At 38.0% G+C, this 22308-nt stretch overlaps 1 protein-coding gene across 1 annotated transcript; it reads left to right on the forward strand.

Moving 5' to 3' along the window:
* Positions 1-19282: 19282 nt before the first annotated feature.
* LOC142173719 (secreted RxLR effector protein 161-like) lies at positions 19283-19701 on the forward strand. Its single transcript, XM_075239353.1, has 2 exons — positions 19283-19397; positions 19496-19701. The coding sequence occupies exons 1-2, from the start codon at positions 19283-19285 to the stop codon at positions 19699-19701; spliced, it is 321 nt and encodes a 106-aa protein (XP_075095454.1).
* Positions 19702-22308: the final 2607 nt, after the last annotated feature.

A 22308-nucleotide genomic window follows, 5' to 3' on the forward strand; every position in this document is an offset into this window, starting at 1 on the left:
ACCTCGACAAAGTAGTGATGAGGCTAAGGCAAGGTACCTACAAATCAACCTGTACAATTTAACAATGTATATACACATAACAGAAATGAAGAACTAAACAGGAAATGTCGAGAGGGGAACATACTGAGGGGAACACAAGATAAAGGACTACAACAGAATGATCACTGGAGCAGTCAATATACCATGAATCAACAGGAATTGTGAATACAGTAAGGAAAAATGCACGGCATCACCCTTCGTGCTTTTACTCTCAATCTCACCATAAAATTAATAGAAACGGCATGGCATCACCCTTTGTACATTAACTCTCATATCATGGCACGACATCACCCTTCATGCATTAACACTCACAATATGGCACGGCATCACCCTTTGGGCATTAACACTCACAATATGGCACGGCATCACCCTTCGTGCATTAACACTCACAATATGGCACGACATCACCCTTCTTGCATTAACACTCTCCCTTACCAAAATGCAATGCATAAATATCAACAGGGAGATAGAATAGAAAGTACAAACCTTACCTCAACATTTGGTTCCATAACATCAATCTCAACTTTGAAATAAAAACTTAGTTATCACCAGAAGATCCGTAAACATGATAAGAACGATAAATTGAACAACACTAGTATAACACAACGCAATTAGGCATAGGAATGAGACAATATAAGAAAACCTGAGAAACATGGAAAACAGGTAAATTGGCGGCGCATAAGCACTTGTCACCTCACATATATGCCGCTCATATGAATTTCACTTAGCAAGTAATCTAAGGTTCCTAATTCCCTCAAGTCATGGTTATACACACAACTTACCTTGCTCCGAAGGCCACTTAATTCTCAATCGCAATTTTTCCTTTGGAATTCACCTCCAAACCACTCGTATCTATTCAAAAATGACTCAATAATATCAAATTTTGCTAAAGAAATCAATTACATTGCATAAATTTAGATTTCCTAAATTTCCCTCCAAAAAGTCAAAAATCGACCCCGGGCCTGCTTGGTCAAAACCCGAGGTTCAGACCAAAATCCATTTACCCATTCACACCCGAGTGCAAATATATGATTGGTTTTGGAATCCGACCCCAAATTGTGGTCTAAATCTCCAAATTTCCGAAATCCCTAGTTTCTACCCAAAACCCCTAATTCTACCATGTAAACCATAGATTTTAGGTTGAAATCTTGTAAAATATAGTGAAAGATTGAAAGAAACCAGTTTAGAATCACTTACCTATGATTTGGGGAAGAGATGGTCTTTGGAAAATCGCCTCTTGTGTTTTAGGTCTTGAAAATTTGGGAAATGAATGAAAATTCCCGTCCAGAAGTCATTTTGTTCAGCTGCAGACGTCGCATTTGTGACCTGAGCTTCGCAAATGCGAAGGGGATATCGCAATTGTGAAGCCTTCACAATACTGCTACCCTTCTCAAATGCGAGGAAAGTGTGGCAATTGCGTTCACTGACCTCGCAAATGCGGACAAAAGATCGCATTTGCGATCCATACCCCTCCTAGACTCCCTTCGCAAATGCGAAGAAAAGTTCGAAATTGCGAACACATGCTGGCCCAGCTTCTCTTCACATTTGCGATGAGAAGTTCGAAAATGCGACCTCAACATTGATCGCAAATGCCAACCCTGACCTCGCATTTGCGAGGCCTGAGGCCAGCAACACAGCTGAAGCACACCAGCTATTTTTCTAAGTCCAAATCACTTTGTAGCCTATCCAAAACTCACCCGAGCCCTCGTGGCTCCAAACCAAACATGCACGCAAGTCTAAAAACATCATACGAACTTGCTCGCATGATCAAATCGCCAAAATAATACCTAGAACTACAAATTTAGTACCAAATCAAATGAAATTCTCAAGAACACTTTAAAATTTTCTATTTTCTCAACTGGACGTCTGAATCACGTCAAATCAACTCTGTTTCTCACCAAATTTCACAGACAAGTCTTAAATATCATAATGAACTTGTACCGGGATTCGAAACCAAAATACGGACCCGATACTAACAATGTCAAATATCAATCAATTCTTAAAAATAAATAATTTCCACACTTTTAATTTTCATCAAAAATTTATAACTCAAGCTAGGGACCTCCGAATTCAATTTCGGACATATGCCAGGTCCCATAATTCGCTTGTGACACCAGGTTTTAGGAGTGGTTATGGGTTGTTTAGAAAATTTAGTTGCTAAAATATTTATCACTTACTCTATGAGTTCTATCTTTACTATCTAATTGAATAGTATTGTATTTCAAAACTACTAAACTAGGTAATTAAGTTAATTAATTATGGTTGTCTTGCCTGACAGCGGTGTTAGGCGCCATCACGACCTTTAAGAGATTTTCTTAATTACTAGTTTAGCTTCTTGCTTTTGTCTTTTACACTAGTGTAGTCCGTGGTTATGTTGTTGTAAGGCTATGTTTGTGGTTGGGTGGGTTGTTCATTACTCGTGGTGTACTTTCAATGGGGTAGTCTGAGTCACCGACAGAGGCGGAGCCATGATTTCAAACTTATGGGTCGGAATTTTAATCCTTTTAAGTTACTGGGTTCTAAATTAATAATTTGTATATATTCAATGATTTTTAAAGACAAATATACAGTTTGTACCAAAACTATTGGGTTCGGCCGAACCCGTTCCCCATACTCTAGCTTTGCCCCTGGTCCCCGATATACATTGTACTTGTGAACATGCCAATCACATATGTGTGGGGTGGTTACCCCGTTTGGTCCTGTTTATGTTTGAAGTGTTGTGGCTAATGTTGTTCGTCTTGTGTAGGTACAATGTCTCACCGTCCTAGCAAACGTTCTAACACAGGTACCTCGGAAGTTGCCTCTAGTAGCCATCGAGGAGGTAGGCGGGGACCTCCCCCCGCCCCAGTGAAGGAGGAAGAGGAGCACATTGATCCTGCTGCGGATGTAGTGCCAGGCTGCAAGTATGGCATTCGGGTTGTGCCAGCTCATGCTAGGGTGTGGTACCGGACCTTTGTTCCGGCGGTGAGTCCCGACCCGGAAGTCGCCATTGATGATGGTAAGCTAGCCAGGAAATACTCAAAGATTTACAACAACATCAGATACATGGGTTTTGAAAGTCCGTTCCGTCCCAGTGAGTCGGTGAATGTGAACATGGTTATGGAGTTTTATGCTAACTGGCAACCTGAGGCCAGTTCAGATCATTGGATTCACGGAGCATTCGCATAAGTTATTCTTGAGGTTACTACGTCGGCCCCCTATCCGGATATTAGACGCCAGTTGTGTGGCACGGGGTCTCTTCCCACATGGACGCGAGATGCTAATGAGTTCCACAAGGACATAAAGAAGTGCTATTTCCAGCGTCCCGCCAAAGTCGTTCCCCGTTTGATTAATGCAAAGATCATGCCTACCCAGAATGACACTGATGTATACCGGTTGAAGGTGTGTCTCATTTATGCTATTTTTACTCGAACGAAGTTTCATCTGGGTAAGATTATGCTTGAGCACATGTCTCGAGTACGACCACTTGGGGGCCGTCGCCTATATTTCCCGAGTATGATCATGTGGTTTCTGAGGACCCACCATGTGGAGGAGGAGTTTCATTATGCTCGGCAGATTCCGGCTTTACGACCTCTTAAGCCTTTTGACGTAACAACTGTGACAGACCCTCCTGATGTTGTTATTCTTATAGATCAGAGATTTGTTCGTGTTGAGGCGACACTACAACTGCTATTTGCTGATATACGCCTTCGTGCTACTCGGGGGGAGGTCGACTTGGCAGAGCTGCAGGAGGACCATCCACTCTCCGTGGTCACGCAGTAGTGGTTGGGCTTAGCTGCTGGAGTACAGATACCACTGAGGACGTCAACTCTATTCCCTCTGATAATGAAGAGTACCTGCGCACTTTTGAGGGTATCGATGAGGAGTAGGACTTGGGCCTCGAGGTGTTACCTTTTCACACTTGTTTTACCGTTTTGCATTGGGTACAATGAAATTTCTTAAGTGTGGGGTGGTCCTAGTTGATTGTATTTGTACTTGTTTTCTATTTGCCAGTTGGTTTTGGTTGATTTGTTTCTTGCTTTCTTAGACAATATGGTGTGTAATCATAACTCTGTATTCTATCGGCCTGTAATAGTTAGCAATTAACTATTTGGTTTCGACTCTTCCCGACGATGGATTTCGTCAACTGGCTTCTTGAGGGATTTGAAGTCGAACGAAAAAAAAATATAAATAAATTAAATAAATAAATTTTGAAAAAATCCAAAAATATGTCCTTTGTATTTTATTCTACTTTATTTTATTTTATTTTCTTAGGTAGTGTAGCACTTCACCCTTGGGTTTTATTTGTGTTGCGGTTCTTTTCCAAGGGTTTTACTTGAACCGGGTGTAGTTAGTTTTTTTATTTTATAGGAGTAAAGAATCTTGAGTTATATGCTAATTTGAAGCAATTTTCCTTTACTGCATACGTCTTGAGAGTGGTGAGTGCCTTAGTCGTGACGCCTATGCTCAGTTCTTGACTCTTAGATAAGTGCCTTAAATTGCTTGATCGTAACTTTGCTTAAATGTTTTGACTAGAGAGTCGGGAAAGATCCGATCCTGAGTGAGTTATGTGCCAACGTGTGAGTGAGGTTTTCGTTGATATTATGTGCATGTCAATTGATGTCTAGAACTTGCCCTGTGTATTTGCGAAGCGAAATAGCAGTCTTATTAAGTCTAGGAAGTGATATAGGTATTTCTTTGTTGAGCCAGATATGTGATTTTGCCCACCTAATTAATGTTTATCTTAGTCAGCCCCTTTGAGCATGTAATCTTATTTATTTGGTAACCACAATACAAGCATGACCCCTTTGTTTGAATTGACTATCTGTTTGAACCGTAGACCTCTCTTGAGCACTTGAGTTTGTTATGAGCTTGTAAAATCTAGGTGGAGGTATGGTTGGGCTTTTGAGTGGAACTATAGAAAAGGGAAAGGTGCACAGTTGAAAAGAAAAAATAAAGATATTGAGAACCATTTGTAGGAATTGAAAAGAAAAAGAAAAAGAAGAGAATATCAGAATTTAGAAAAAGAAAAAAAAATTGGTGTTTGTATATATTATTAAAAAACGATTCCTTGCTAGTGGTAGTTCTCATCGTGTTTGTGCTTAAAGAAATTGGGAGCTTGATGTGATTATGTATGAAGGTTGGGGTTTGGTTCCACATAAGTGTGGGGTGAAAGTGTTAATGTATATGTAATAAAGTGCTTAGGGAGGTGTAGTCACTATATCCAAATGTATCCTACCCGACCCGCAGCCTACATTACAACCAATTAAAGTCATACTTGATCCTTGACTGAATGAGCTAAATTAGTAGAGTATTACACTACGGGCAAGAATAGGATACGTCTTCTGTGGCGCATGAATTTTATTTCTGAGAGTGAGCAAATTCTTTCTATCTTGAGTCCTAACTGCTCTTGAACTTTATTGTATATAGAAGTACTCTCTATTGTTTGTGTGAGGGCACATGACTTGTGAAGGTAAGAAAAAGTCTTTGACCTCTGTGTTAGAGTACGTGAACAGGTTGTGAAAAATACGTGGTGCTTTTGAGTCGAGTCCTAAAGTCAGGATGTTATGATAGGGTGCAGTTTATTTTAAACATTCTTGGCATGATATGTTAGGGATATTGTTTAATGAAAAGGTCATCCCTAGGTGACGTGCACTTTGACTGCTTGAGGACGAGCAACAGTCTAAGTGTGGGGTTGTCACGACCCAAAAACCTAACCTGTCGTGACAGTGCCTATCGTGGAACTAGGCAAGCCGACTCATTCCAAAACAAACCGATATTTTTATTTCAAGGATAATTTCAAGGCTATATAGCGTAAAAACCTTCGTAAAGAAGTTCAAATCAAAACAAAAATGCGGAAAAGAAAAGCCCGACATCGGGGTGTCACTAGTCATGAGCATCTACTACAATCTGTCTAACAATATCAAGACTAACATAATCTAGAAAATAGCTAATACAACTAAAGGAAGATAGGAGGGAGAAAAGCAGGGCTGCGATCGCCAGGTAGCTACCTTGCTATCCCTGAGAAAGATCTGCAGCCAGAATAATAAACAACGGCAACCGTATCCAGTTACACCTGGATCTGCACACAAGGTGCAGGGAGTAACGTGAGTACGCCAACTCAGTAAGTAACAACAATAAATAAAGACTGAGCAGTAGTGACGAGCAATAAAGCATATCAAGTTCATATCACAAAAATTCAATAAAGTACAACATGCTTTAAAAATCAGTGTTTGAATCAAATCGTCTCGTTTAAACCCGGTTCCAGTAAAAATCATTTAAAGATATTTTTCAGCAGTTTTTTTTCAAACAAAGGCTCAATGCAAAGGTGAGCAAAAATGATGAAATCATAAACAACCCCTCGGGCAAAAAAACACTCATATACAGCCCCTCGGGCAAACCTTACAGTCACTCATGCCTCTCGGGCATACCTCACGATCGCTCTTGCCACTCGGGCATACCTCACAATCACTCTTGCCACTCGGGCATACCTCACAATCACTCATGCCTCTCAGTCACTCAGCACTCAGCACTCAGCACTCGCACTTAGTAGGTACCTACGCTCACTGGGGGTGTGTACAAACTCCGGAGGGGCTCCTTCAGCCCAAGCGCTATATCAAGCCAAATCATGTCATAAATCACTCAGGCCCTCTTTATCGAACATGTTGCGGCGTGCAGCCCGATCCCATAAATATCCTCACAAATCAGGCCCTCGGCCTCACTCAGTCATAAACCTCTCAAGCCACTCGGGGATTTCAGTAAAAGCAGGGTACTCAGCCCAAAACAACATTTATATACATCAAAATAGATTAAGGAAAACTGAGTTATGCAATAAACAGGTATAACCATGACTGAGTATAAATTCAATCAAAAATAGTGAGGGAATAGTAAGGAAAGTCCCCTAAGGGTCCAAACAACATCGGCACAAGGCCCCAAACATGGCATTCAGCCCAATTTACAAAAACTCTTTCTAAAACATATAAGTATCATATAATTTCAACAAAATATGCAACTTTACAGTTGCTACGGGACGGACCAAGTCACAATCCCCAACAGTGCACGCCAGCACGCCCGTCACCTAGCACGTGCGTCACTTCAAAATAGTAAAATGATACGAAAAATCTGGGGTTTCATACCCTCAAGACTAGATTTACAATCGTTACTTACCTCAAACCGGTCAAATCTCTACCCCGCAATGCTCTTGCCTCTTGACTCGGCCTCCAAATGCTCCAAATCAATTCACAATCAGTACAATACCATCAATATACGCTATTTGGAATGAATTCCACAAGAAAAACTATCAAATTGGCCCAAAAACCCAAAATTGGCTCAAACCCAACCCCCGGGCCCACGTCTCGAAATCCAACAACATTTACAAAACTAGAAAGCCCATTCACTCAGGAGTCCATCAAAACTGAATTGTGATCTTGTACATGTAAATCCTATTCCCGCACAACACACCACATCTAATATGCCATCATGTGACAAGCATAAGAATTCCATTATCAACTCTGAGTCACTAGCAAATTACATACCTTATTAGTCAGAAACCTCCTTCTTGCTTTTTTCTAGGAGGAAATCTTAACACACAACATGTTCCGTACACCGGTAGAAAATATCTGGTTCAAACCATGGTAGAAACCATCGTGAACACTTTGAAATCCATTTGCACATAACCAAGCTATCTGAACAGAATTCCTCTAACTCCACCAAGCCACATAGGTTGCCAAATCCGAGAGCATTTCCACGAAACCCCTGTAGATACTAGCCACGTCATAAGTACCCAAAGAACCGATCATACCCATTATTGTGCTAACCCAACCTACTACCAAGTTGTCCTATTTCTCCAAGTCCTTTCCAAATTGCCTTCAAATTGCTACTTTTTCCTTGTTAGAAAACTACTATCCTTAACTAAAACTTGCCCCACGAATTCTAGCATAGAATCACACCGCCCTAAGGCTTATAAGCCGTTGAATTCCCTTTTTATGTATCCCAAAGGTTCCACAACCAAAAAGCTTACTCCGATGAGACTTTATGTGAACCTAAAATTGCTTCCTTCACCTTCTTGATACTGAAATGCATAATTCACAATGATATAAAATGCCACGAGTCTCGACACCATTCAATGCAACTCCCAGTTTTCTAGCCATATATATAAATCTTGAATCCATTGGAACAATTCTTGAGAGTCATCCACTCTACTCAAATCTCGAATTAACCGACCAAACGGACCGAAATTGTGCCTCATTAGCACACCAACACCCAAGGGAAATAAAGAGTAACCCACACTCCTACGCAACCGAGCAAATTCCCGCTCCACGCACACTACATTCTTCGTGAATAACCACTCAATTATTTTATGGTCCTCCTATAACCATAAAGTGTAATACAACTTGTGTCCAAAAATTCCTTTACCCGAGTCATCCTCGATCTCGATCTCCGCAGGTCATAACTGATTCACCAGTATACCCCGAACCGAAACTAATATGACACATAATCGTGCAATCAACTCGTTGATAGCAGACTCCCCCACTTAGCCTTAAGATGCAATTATATAAAATTAGACCCCGCAAGGATTTCTCCTTCTCAATTACCAAGATCTCGCACCGTTAACCCGCCAGACTTCTCGAAGTCCTTTATTAATATTTTCATGAATATTATGAATCGCTAGCCATAATCACACATGCGACCTTCTACCGGGTAGCAAGTAATATTCCTCGCAAAAGCTTCATCAACATCACGCCACCGCTAGCTACACACAGGAGATAACCCACTTGTGGAATTCCTTACCGATATCTCCCAATTACACTACACTGAGTGCAACGACCACGAAATCCGTAAATTCTCCTGAGTTCATGCTCGCCCACCATTTGTATAAGTCTGTACTTTCTCTATTGACATCAACTATAAGTTCAACAATACCTTCCGAACTCAAGTCATATTGCGCCTGAAACGATAATCAAATCTTCACATCCCTCTTTGTTTCAAACAAACTCCTTTCTACCATATTCAATCTTTCTTCGTAAAGTAACCATCACTCCAAATAAAATCTGCAGGCCAAATCACATTCTATCACGATTCCAAACTGTTCTACATTTTCTCAAGGTGCACGACTACCCTACCATTGAATTCATATGCCAATCTGCCACTCTTACTTCGGTTAAATCATCTACTTTAAGAAACTTCTCAATCTCTACTTCTCCTACTTGACCTGCTAGTACTTCAACCACCGCGAAACACTTCCCGTCATGTCTTCCCTCATACTTTGCTACCCAACTGTTGCATAAAATCGAAATGCATCTCTGTCGCACCTGAACCAATAAAATGTTACCGACTTTAAGTCTCTTCGAAGATCATCTTTCTCGAGCCATCAATATTAGAAATACCCACCATAATTACTACATAATCATTTACTCTTCTTGAGTCCAAACTCATTGACAATACATGAGAATTTAATTTGTCCCAAAATTTAACAAAGTGAAAGATCCTTCAAAACATTCACACTCGAGATCGTACGTCACATCAAAACGAAAATCAAGCGCCCAATGGCCTTTATTTACATTTCAAGGAAATACTTCTCGTCACATTCAAATCATCTTAACACATCTCGCAGTTATATCATACTCATCACAAAGCCATTCCACCGCTCATCGAGCCACAAATTCCACTCGTAAGGGCATTACCGGACATATGAGTCTAAATGTATAGGTTACAACTGAAGCTACCAAGCCAAAGTTGTGGTCTAAACCTGGCCTTAAGTCCTCCAGACTGGACCATTACCAAAACACATAACACATCTCAAATATCGTTCGTAGAATAACAAGCTGGCGATGTATAACTGATACCGAGCGCTCATATGTGCATACGAATGCGTGGAAGGAATTAAAGGAGTTATGTTCCAAGCTGAATCAATTCCGCATGATAGAATACAAGAAAGTGAAATTTTCCTAAGGGTTTTGCAGCCTCTCGAAGATAAGTACGGATGTCGCCATACCGATCCGCAAGACTCTACTAACCCGCTCATGACTCGTGAGACCTATGTAACCTAGGCTCTGATACCAATCTGTCACGACCCAAAAACCTAATTTGTCGTGATGGCGCCTATCGGGGAACTAGGCAAGCCGACTCATTCCAAAACAAATCGATATTTTCATTTCAAGGGTAATTTCAAGGCTATATAGCGTAAAAACCTTCGTAAAGGAGTACAAATCAAAACAAAAATGCAGAAAAGAAAAGCCCGACATCAGGGTATCACTAGTCATGAGCATCTACTACAATCTGTCTAACAATATCAAGACTAACATAGTCTGGAAAATAGCTAACACAACTAAAGGAAGATAGGAGGGAGAAGAGCAGGGTTGCGATCGCCAGGCAGCTACCTTGCTATCCCCGAGAAAGAACTGCAGCCAGAATAATCAACAATGGCTACCGTATCTAGCTACACCTGGATCTGCACACAAGGTGCAGGGAGTAACGTGAGTATGCCAACTCAATATGTAACAACAATAAATAAAGATTGAGCAGTAGTGACGAGCAATAAATCATATCAAGTTCATATCACAAAAATTCAGTAAAGTATAGCATGCTTTAAAAATCAGTGTTTGAATCAAATCATCTCGTTTAAACCCAGTTCCAGTGAAAATTATTTAAAAGATATTTTTCAACAATTTTTTTTCAAACAAAGGCTCAATGCAAAGGTGAGCAAAAATGATAAAATCATAAATAGCCCCTCGGGTAAACATCACTCATGTACAACCCATCGGCCAAACCTCACAGTCACTAATGCCTCTCGGGCATACCTCACGATCACTCTTGCCACTCGGGCAGACCTCATAATCACTCTTACCACTCGGGCAGACCTCACAATCACTCATGCCTCTCAGTCACTCAGCACTCGGCACTCGCACTCAGTAGGTACCTACGCTCACTGGGGGTGTGTACAAACTCCGGAGGGGCTCCTTCAGCCCAAGCGCTATATCAAGCCAAATCATGTCATAAATCACTCAGGCCCTCTTTATCGAACATGTTGCGGCGTGCAGCCCGATCCCATAAATATCCTCACAAATCAGGCCCTCGGCCTCACTAAGTCATAAACCTCTCAAGCCACTCGGGCATTTCAGTAAAAGCAGGGTACTCAGCCCAAAACAACATTTATATGCATCAAAATAGAGTAAGAAAAACTGAGTTTTGCAATAAACAGGTATAACCATGACTGAGTATAAACTTTCAATCGAAAATAGTGAGGGGATAGTAAGGAAATGCCCCTAAGGGTCCAAACAGCATCACCACAAGGCCCCAAACATGGCATTCAGCCCAATTTACAGAAACTCTTTCTAAAATATATAAGTATCATATAATTTCAACAAAATATGCAACTTTACAGTTGCTACGGGTCGGACCAAGTCACAATCCCCAACAGTGCACGTCCACACGCCTGTCACCTAGCACGTGCGTCACTTCAAAATAGTAAAATGATACGAAAAATTCGGGGTTTCATACCCTCAGGACTAGATTTACAATCGTTACTTACCTTAAACCGGTCAAATCTCTACCCCGCAATGCTCTTGCCTCTTGACTCGGCCTCCAAATGCTCCAAATCTATTCACAATCAGTACAAAACCATCAATATATGCTAATGGAATGAATTCCACAAGAAAAACTATCAAATTGGCCCAAAACCCCGAAATTGGCTCAAACCCGGCCCCCGGGCCCACGTCTCGAAATCCGACAAAATTGACAAAACTAGAAATCACATTAACTCATGAGTCCATACATACAAAATTCATCAAGATCCAACATCGTTTGGTCTCTCAAATCCTTATTTTAAATTCTCCAAAATCCCAAGCCCTAACCCCTCATTTTCACTCAGAAATCCTACTAATTAACGATGAACAAAGCCATAGATTCACGAATTGTATACCATTATGGGTTAGGATCACTTACCCCAATGTTGCTCCTTGAAAACCTTTGAAAATTCGTCTCTCTCCCGAGTTTCTCAAATCCAAAAATTGAAAAATGAAGACAAAACCATGAGCTAGGGCTTTTCTGCCCAGCACATTCGCACCTGCTGCCAAATGTCCGCTCCTGCGGTCGAATCCTCGCACCTGCAAGAACCACTTAAGTCCTCAAATTCCGCACATGTTCCCTAGGTTCCGCACTTGCGGGCGCGCTCTTGCGCAACACCTCCGCTTCTGTGGAACCAGCTCAACACTTCCTTTCCGCACCTACGCTCAAGGCCTCGCACCTGCGGGCTCGCAGATGCGGCAAATCCTTCGCACCTGTATTCGCAGCCTTGGCCTTCCATTTTCGCATCTGCGGCTACCCCAAAAGCACCTGCGACCTCACACCTGCAACTCCTCCTTCTGCAGGTGCGGAAATATCAGTAGCAGCAGCTTCAGTTGCATTTTCCAACTTCAACAAATCCGTTAACCACCCGAAATTGCCCTGAGGCCCTCGGGACCTCAACCAAAAATACCAACAAGTCATATATCAACATACAAACTTAGCCGAACCTTCGAATCACTCAAAACAATATCAAATTACCAAATTACCCTTGGATTCAATCCTAAGAACTTCTAAACTTCCAAATTCGACAACCGATGCCGAAACCAACCAAACCACGTCTGAATGACCTGAAATTTTGAACACACGTTACAAATCACACTACGAACCTACTCCAACTTCCCGAATTCCATTACGACCCCGATATCAAATTTTTCACTGCCAACCAAATTCGCCAAATGTTTAACTTTCGCCAATTTAAGCCTAATTATACCACGGACCTCCAAATCTCATTCCGGACGCACTACTAAGTCCAAAATCACCTAACGGAGCTAACGAAACCATCAGAATTCAAATCCAAGGTCAAATGCTAAAAAGTCAAACTTGGTCAACTCTCATAATTTAAAGTTTCAACAATGAAATTCTTTCTTCCAATTCGATTCCGAAATACCTGCGAAACCAAAAACGACGATTCACACAAGTCAAAGTACATCATACGGAGCTACTCATACCCTTAAATAACCGAGCGAAGTGCAAATATTCAAAACGACCGGTCGGATCGTTATAGGGGTGTTGATGGTAGGCTAGAAATTCATGTTTTAGCCATAGTATTGCATTCTAATTATTGCATTTTGCATGTGTTTGAGCTTAAATGATAGTTAATTATACTTATTACGTGTTTTATGCCTTGTAGGAAATGATTCTAATCTATTTAGGAAATTTGGAGCGAAATCGAATAAGTTGGAGCTTTGAAGTCTAAGTAGAAGCCCAAGAAATTAGGCCGGGATCATGTTTGGGGGTCGAGGACCAAGTCCGGATATCAAAAAGTGAACGCATGAATTCACTCTGAGAAAAATCCACTACCGAGCCGCATGGGGCGCCGCGAGGCACCGCGTGACAGTGCAAAAGTGGCCTGACAAGAAGAATCTTAGCTCTCTAGATTTCCTCACGGCGCGACTGTGCAAATTTATCAGAGAGATCTCCAAGTTCGGATAGGAAAGGGTAGTTTCATATGGGCTTGTTTCTATACGGTATAAATACACCAAAAACATTGTAGCACCCCGGAAAATTTTTAAGTACTTAAGCGCTATTAAGAAAGTTGATGTGCGCTAATTATATTATTTTGTGTGCAGACGAGGACTATTAATATGATGGATATCAATTGGATATGATAATAAGTGTACTATGCATATTATAAGTGATGTGGGGTCTAAGGATAGCCCTAAGTCCAAGTCAAGTTGGAAATTACATGATAGACTAAAGTTCCAAATGAGTACGCACAAGATCCAACTTTGGACAAAAATATCTACATATATATAAGGAGTTATGTGATGTAAAACCTAACAAATGAAAGATTATCGAGTCTAGTTTCTAACTCTTCAAACCGTTTGTCATTTGGGCATTCCTACAAGATGTTATGACCAAATTACCAAAGGCTAGCGGAGGAGTCTACGGATGTGAAGCATCCGAGGCCGCGTCCGAGAGAGAGGCTGGCAGTGAAGTGCTGCCATAGCATCCAAGTCCGCATACGAACTTCAAAGAGGAGTGAAGTAGGTATGCGAAGCATCCAGGGCCGCATCCAAACCCAGAATTCTGGGCTTATAAATACAAAATCGGGGGAAGAGAATATTTTGTGTATTGGGGGTTAGGGTTCTTGAGGTGAAGGGGTGATTTTGAGCTCAAATCAAGTCCAATCAATCAAGGTAAGTTGTTAATGATGTTTTGGGTTGATTATTACTCAATATACATGAGTTCTAACATCATTCTTACATCCAAATACTAGATTTCTTCATCAAATCCTCAAGAACATAAATATCACCAAAGTTGTGATTTTTCAAGATTGATCTACTAGAGGTAATTCCAATGCTTCAAACTCGTTTATTATGAGTAGTTAGAAGTATTTGAAGCATTTGTAAAAAGTTTTAATGGTTGAAAGATTAGATTATAAAACTCTAGTTCATGGCATGAATAGTACTTTTGAGAAAATAAGGGAGCTAGATTATAAAACTCTAGTTCATGGCATGAATAGTACTTTTGAGAAAATAAAGGAGAAGATGAATAGTAATCTTGACGATGAAATTTATGAATACAATGAACCTGTGGAATTATTTGTTAGCAAAAGATGGAAGTGATCGACTAAGTAATCACCCGAATTGTATATTGTGCAAGTGTTGATTATGGAAGACGATGAATAGTAACTTGGTGGCAATGGACAATTGATGTAGCATCATTAATGACATCGAATGGGTATTAAAACATAAGAATGAAGTTAAATGGTCTAGCATGTAAAACTATTTGGCGATTTGAGTTGTTGGAGGCTTGTAGCCAACTTGTGATCCATATATGGATGGTGATCAATATCTTAGGTCATATTTTGATGTAATTAGGATATCTAATTGTAGATATCGACTTGCTGGTGATGTTGAACATTTTAATCAACATTGGAACAATGGAGAAGGATTGAAAGCTTGTGAATGTTAATAAAGCGAAAGCAAGGTAAGTTGATTAAAACTTACTCTTCTTGCGGGACTTTCTCTAAAAGCATGTTTCGAGTTAATACTTAAGTTGTTTGCAAATGTGCTTTCGTACTTGTGGGGACAAACAAGTATGGATGTCTCCATGTACTAGAATATTATGTTGTATATGTAGTGTCATACCGTTTTATAAAATTTTATTTTAAATCTTATTGGCAAAGTGACACTCAAGGTAAATATTATAAGTTTTTATCAAAACTTACGTATTGACAAGAGTATACATATTTGAGTGCTAAAGATAACTTTTCATGGAAAGTATTTCTTTTGGAAATTGACGAACAGAATAGCACTTGTGGTATCTTTTAAAGATTGATGTTAAATTGCTCAAGGCTTTAGCATGTAAAAGGTTATTTATTTAAATTTTGTTCAAAGAATTTAGATTTTATATAAATGCTATGATTTGATAAAAATAGATCATTTGAGGCTACTACACTATGAATCTATTTTGAAGTATCAAATGCTTTGGGAGTTACTTGTGTTCACCGAGATTGACTTCGGATATATCGTGTTCGTTGTCATGAAAGTACACGTGTCGGTATAGGCGTAGATGGCCACTTTGTGGTATAGACTACGGCAGAGTGCTCTCCCTCGAGAGAGTACTATTTTGTGCTATTATTAGCATGGCTGAGTGGATTCGTACGGCACTACGATGAGATGACCTGAGCAAGTAGGGTATATGATACTTGCCGCTAGGTAAAAAACCTAGTTGATCTTCTTGTATCGCTAATGGTATAGTACTCCCAGTGAAAGGTAAGGATGATTTCCGTATGTTTAGGCCTAAGGAGCCGAAAGTGATTTCGATGACTTAAAGCAAATAAAATTATTTTGTACGATTTTATCCAAAATCTTGGATTGATGTGAATATTTTAAAAGTTTATATTGTGGGTTATATAACACTTGATTGTTATTTAAAATAACAAGGGTCGTGCATTGATAAAAAAAAATTATCGTTTTATATCAAATATTGGTGCATTATTTTTATAAAGTTTGTCCCAAGAACATAAGTTACACAGAGCCTATGACACTTATTGAGTACTGTTGTGGTGTACTCAACCCTTAGGGGCCCCCTCCAGGGCCCTGCTTACTTTACATATTGCAGGATGATGTATGATACGTGGCATACGGTCAGGCCAGGATGACTCTCTTTCCGAGATATTATGAAGCACCACTTTTATTTCGTGGTAGCTATCATGTTCTTATTTTATTTTGTTGGAATTACTCCAACCGTTGGTTATATTCTTTGGTATAGAAGCTCCATAGATAGTTGTAAAAGATTGTAGTAACGGGGTGGCACACGACATACATGAAAGTATATTTATTTTACTTAATCCCATTGTTATTATCATGAAATGCTTCATGTGTGATTTTGAATTGGAAAATATTTTATCATTTAACTTGAAAATGTATATGATTTTCAAGGAGCTTCCGCATTTAAATTGGTTTTCATGCATATAATTTGGGTGCATCACATGGTTTGGTTCGCTCGGGTCGGGTAGTGTGCCGGATGCCGGTCACGTGATTTTTTGGTCGTGATAAACATAATTTTGAAGGGTCTTTTGATCTACGAAAGATTGGAGAACCAACAAAGGCAAGAAGACTCAGGAATTCATCAACAATATAACCTGCAATCAGTGCAATACAGGAGTTTGTATCGAAATCAGTAGCTTTGATATTTTCTTTGTTCTTCAACTTATTTGAGATGTATTACTCCATTGTTATAGAGTAATTTCCATTAGGGTATTGACAGATACGGTATTTTGATAATTTGATTAGGGATTCGATTCTTGATGATTGTTAGAATTTCTTAATGGAGTTTTAATTCGTAATGTGGAGTTATTTCTTATTTTGCTTAATCGAAAGAGGAGCCTTATATTTAATTGCTTTACATCTTATGCTCTAGTTTGAATTTGTGATTCAAATAGGTAATCGAAAGAACCTTTTGAATTGTTAACCGAACTAGAAAATAGGGAAATATTCGTGAGAAGTCACCCTTTAGATCATAACCATCATTTTGTTATTGCAATTATTTACCGTGATTCAATTGGATTGATTACTGAAATTAACGTTTAATCGAAAGAGAAACATTAACTTCAAGTGTAATCTGATTATCTGTTGAATTTGTGAGAATCAACAGTATTATAGAGTGAATTAACTCAAGAATTGGATCCCAAGTCAATTATCTTGCACGTATCTAGTCAACTACCCTTATTTCTCTCATTGATATTTCTTCGTTGTTCATCTATTGTATTTTGTGATCAATTGTTACTTGCTTAATTTTTAGTAGTTAATCGTAGTAATAGTCATCAAATCAAGTGTTAATATTTCTGGATAGTAATCATCTGAAGATTATTCGAACATTGTTTAAATTCAATCCATGTGGAGACTATAATTAAACTATACTATCTTTGACTAGCGAGCAATAATTTTATACACCAATTTTGCGCTCGTCACATATGTAGATTAAATAGTAAATTAACCAGAGGAGGCAAAAGATACTTTATTACTTTTATAGATGACTTCTCTAGATTTACATATGTTTATTTACCTAGAACGAAAGATGAGGACTTTCAAACGTTTAAGAAATATAAGTCATTTGTAGAAAATCAAAAAGGTAGAAAAATTAAAATAATTCAGAGTGATAGGGGCGGAGAATATTTTCCTACTGAATTTTGTAAGTTCTGTGAAGAGCATGGTTTAATACATCAAGCAAGTGATTCCTATACATCACAACAAAATGGATTGGCTGAAAGGAAAAAATAAAATTTTAGTGGACATGGTTAATGCTATGATTTTTAATGCACAGTACTTACCACATAATTTATGGGGTGAAGCACTATTAACTGCATGTTATATATTAAATAGAGTGCCCTCAAAGAGTATGCATACTTCACCTTATGAGATTTATAATGGTAGAAAATCAAATTTAAATTATTTCAAAGTGGGGGTGTATATCTTATAAAAGGTTCCTGATCATCACAGAACAAAATTGGGGCCTAGAGGAGTCAAAAGTATTTTTGTAGGATATGAACAACATTCAAAAGCATATAGACTATTAGATATGAAATCTAATGCTATTGTTGAATCCATTCGTGTTGAATTTGTAAAAAATAAATTTATAAAGGATACTACGGATGAACATTTAGCTTAACCTAATCAAAGTGATGTTGGTGCGAGTAAGAGGTCACGTTCAGAAATTGTTAACAATGAGAAAAGTGACAACAGTCAATTAGAACCTAGAAGAAGCCAAATAATTAGAAAAGAAAAACATCTCGATTTTGATTTTATTTCTTCAAATTCTAAATTTTTTCCTGTGGAAGGAGATAGAACATTTGTATGTTATAAAATGCATATCTTGGTTAATATAGAAGATGACCCAACAACATTCGAAGAAGCTATGGCTTCGAGGGATGCTGCTTTTTGGAAAGAGGTCATCAATGATGAAATTAACTCAATAATGTCCAATAACACATGAATGTTAGTTGATTTGCCTCCTGGGTCTAAACCTATAGGTTGTAAATAGGCATTTGAAAAAAATATAACACAAATGGTTCTACATAAACGTTTAAAGCAAGACTAATTGCAAAAGGCTTCACGCAAGAGGAAGGCATTGACTACTATAATACATATGCTCACGTAGCTAGAATAATATCTATTAGAGTAATTTTATAATTGGCATCTATATATGGTCTGTATGTACATTAAATGGATGTTAAAACTGCGTTTTTAAATGAAAACTTGAGTGAAGAGATTTATATGAAACAATCTGAAGGATTTGTTCTTCCTAGAAATGAAAATAAAGTTTGTAAGTTTATAAAGTCTCTCTATAGATTGAAACAATCACCAAAGCAATGGCATGAAAGATTTGATAGTATAATAATATCTAATGGATTCGTACATAATTATGCCGACAAGTGTATTTACTCCAAATTTATAAAAAGATATGGAGTCATCATTTGTCTTTATATTGATGAGATGTTGATATTTGGTACCAATATGCTTGCAATTTTTGAAACTAAGAAGTATTTAACTTCAGTTTTTAAGACAAAAGACTTGCATGAAGTTGATACTATGTTAGGTATCAAGGTTAAAAGAACTGCAAATAATAGAGTGACTTTATCACAGACCAATTATATTGATAAGATACTTAGCAAGTTTAATCATTCGGGCTTAAAAGAGTCTAAACACTCCATGCCTCAAGTGTCAAATTAACTAAAAAATTGGGAAGAACAATGGCTCAAATAGAGTATGCAAGTGCGATAGGCAGTATGATGTATGCAATGCATTACACTAAACCTGATATAGCATTTGCAGTTTGTAAACTTACAAGGTTTACTAGTAATCCAAGTAATGATCATTGAAAAATGATAATAATAGTACTTGGATATTTAAAAAAATAAAGCACTTGGGTATTTGCTATAGTGGTTTTCCTACCGTATTGAAAGGATATTCTAATGCGAGTTGGATTACAAATGTTAATGATAGCAAGGCTACTTCAGGTTGGATATTCACTTTAGGAGGTGATGTCATTAGTTGGGCATCCAAGAAACAAACTTGTATTTCCTATTCTACAATGGAATCTGAATTTATTGCATTAGCAGCTGCTGGAAAAAAAAGCGAAATGGCTGAAGAACATGTTACTAGACATTAAGTTGTGGCCACAACCTATACCAGTCATTTTTATATTTTGTGATAGTGAGACTATAATGTGTGTATCTCATAATAAAATGTATAATAAAATCGAGACATATAAGCCTCGGACATGCTTATATAAAAGAGTTAATTACAAATGGAAATATAATAATAATATATGTGAGATCAAATAAAATTTGGCTGATTCACTTAATAAAGGCATTGCTAAAAGAAGCGGTACAACAAACTAGTAAAGAAATGGGAACCCAACTTTGAGTTAGTATACACTCTAACAATATAAGTTCAAAGGGTAATCACAAGTTACTTGTGTTGTTTAAGCATTGATCTCCTCTTAGGAGCCTTAATTCTGATGTATTGCAAATTGTTATATGATGAGTTACAGAGTTGTTAAGTGCATGTAATAATAGGGGTACAATGAGGAACTCAAAAGTGCAAACTGTTACTTTGAAGAGGTTGAATTAATTCTTAGTGGAATTAGCAAATGTTTGAGTAATAGGGACATAAAATCTAAATTTCATCTATATGAATATGAAGTGGTGTCGCTTCGAATAACACTTAAAGGGTTGGTTTTCTAAATATTCTTGAAATCAGGGGTAGCATATGGCCATAAAGTGTTTAAGCTCTATATTGGATTGTTTCGCTACTTAATAATATTAATGTGTGATACTTTCGATATGACAAAAGGAGTTACGGTTCAAATCATAGGATATCAATAACTTCGTCGAATTTTAAGGTATTTACACTAGTGGAAAGTTCAAATCTATACAAGAAACTTCCATTATACATGATAATATGATACATATGTTATAAAATAAAAGCAATTTAGTAAAACATGAATAAGATATGTTGTTATGAAATAAAAGCAATTTAGTAAAACATGAATAAGAAATAGAGATAGAGAGAAGAAAGAGATTTTCTTCTTCAATTGTGTATATTTTCTTATCTATTACAAGGCCTTTATATAGGCATGAAAAGTGAAGAAAAATATGTCATTGAATATGTCATTAAGCATAGAAATATGTCATTGAATATGTCATTAAGCATTTGAGAAGATCATGGAGGAAGAGTAGACATCCACCATAATTTGATTTTTCTTATAACACTCCCCCTTGGATGTCCATAGATAATGTGCCTCGTTAAAACCTTATTAGGAAAAAACCCTATGGGAAAAAAATCCTAGTGAAGGAAAAAGAGTACACATGTTTAGAAATACGCCTTTTAGTTGCCTCGTTAAAAACCTTGCAAGGAAAACCCAGTGGGACAAAACCTTGTAAGGAAAAAAGAGTACAACGCGTATTAACTCCCCCTGATGAGAGCTTCAATTCACATCCTTGAGCCTTCGCATCCCAATCTTGTACACTAGTTTCTTGAAGGTTGATGTCGGTAGAGATTTGGTGAACAGATCAGCCATATTATCACTTGAACGGATCTGTTGCACATTGATATCACCATTCTTTTGAAGATCATGTGTGAAAAATAACTTTGGTGAAATTTGCTTTGTCCTATCTCCTTTATGAATCCTCCCTTTAATTGGGCTATGCATATTACATTATCTTCATACAAAATTATGGGTAGTTTGTCACACTTCAAACCACATTTGTATCGAATAAGATGTATTACAGACCTCAACCATACACATTCTCGACTTGCTTCATAAATAGTAATTATCTCAGCATGATTAAATGAAGTAGCCACGATTGATTGCTTAGTCGATCGCCAAGATATGGCAGTGTCTCCATATGTAAACACATAGCTTGTTTGAGATCGAGCGTTGTGTGGGTCATATAAATACCCAGCATCGGCATAACCAACAAGATCGGGAATGCAATCATTGCCATAAAATAATCTTATATCGGTAGTCCCTTTTAGATACCGTAATATATGTTTGATTCCATTCCAATGTCTCCTTGTAGGAGCGTAGCTATATCTTGTTAAGACATTAACTGAAAAAGTTATGTCAGACCTTGTAATGTTAGAAAGATACATTAGTGCACCAATTGCACTAAGATATGATACTTCGGGACCAAGAAACTCTTCATTATTTTCATGAAGTCGGAATGGATGTGCTTTATCCATATATAATCGATTTAAAATTATTTTAGTGTATGCTGGTTGATGGACAAAAATTCCATCTTTCATATACTCAATTTGTAGACCAAGACAAAATTTTGTCTTTCCAAGATTTTTCATTTCAAATTCTTTCTTTAATTAGTCTACTGCTTTAGGAAGCTCACTAGGAGTTTCAATGATATTTAAATCATCAACATACACGGTGATTATAACAAATTTAGATCCAGATCTTTTTATAAAGACACAAGGACAAATTGAATCATTCTTGTACCCTTCTTTCAACAAGTACTCACTCAGGCGATTATACCACATGCGCCCTGATTGTTTCAATCCGTATAAGGATTTTTGAAGCTTTATTTAATAAATTTCTTGGAAACCTTAATATGCTTCAGAACAATTTAAATCCTTCAATGATTTCCATTATACGCATATCACGTTTTTCTTGTATTGCCAGATTAAAACCTGAAATGGCGAGATCCACCACAGGAGAACATGTCTCTATATAATCAATGCCAGGATATTTACAAATTTTCTT

This window comes from Nicotiana tabacum, chromosome 19 (genome assembly GCF_000715075.1).
Source record: "Nicotiana tabacum cultivar K326 chromosome 19, ASM71507v2, whole genome shotgun sequence".
NCBI lineage: Eukaryota > Viridiplantae > Streptophyta > Magnoliopsida > Solanales > Solanaceae > Nicotiana > Nicotiana tabacum.

Coding starts and splice junctions, on each gene's coding strand:
- LOC142173719 (XM_075239353.1), top strand. CDS start 19,283: ATGGCTCAAATAGAGTATGCAAGTGCGATAGGCAGTATGATGTATGCA. Junction 19,398..19,495: donor AAGGTTTACTAGTAATCCAA/GTAATGATCATT, acceptor CCGTATTGAAAG/GATATTCTAATGCGAGTTGG.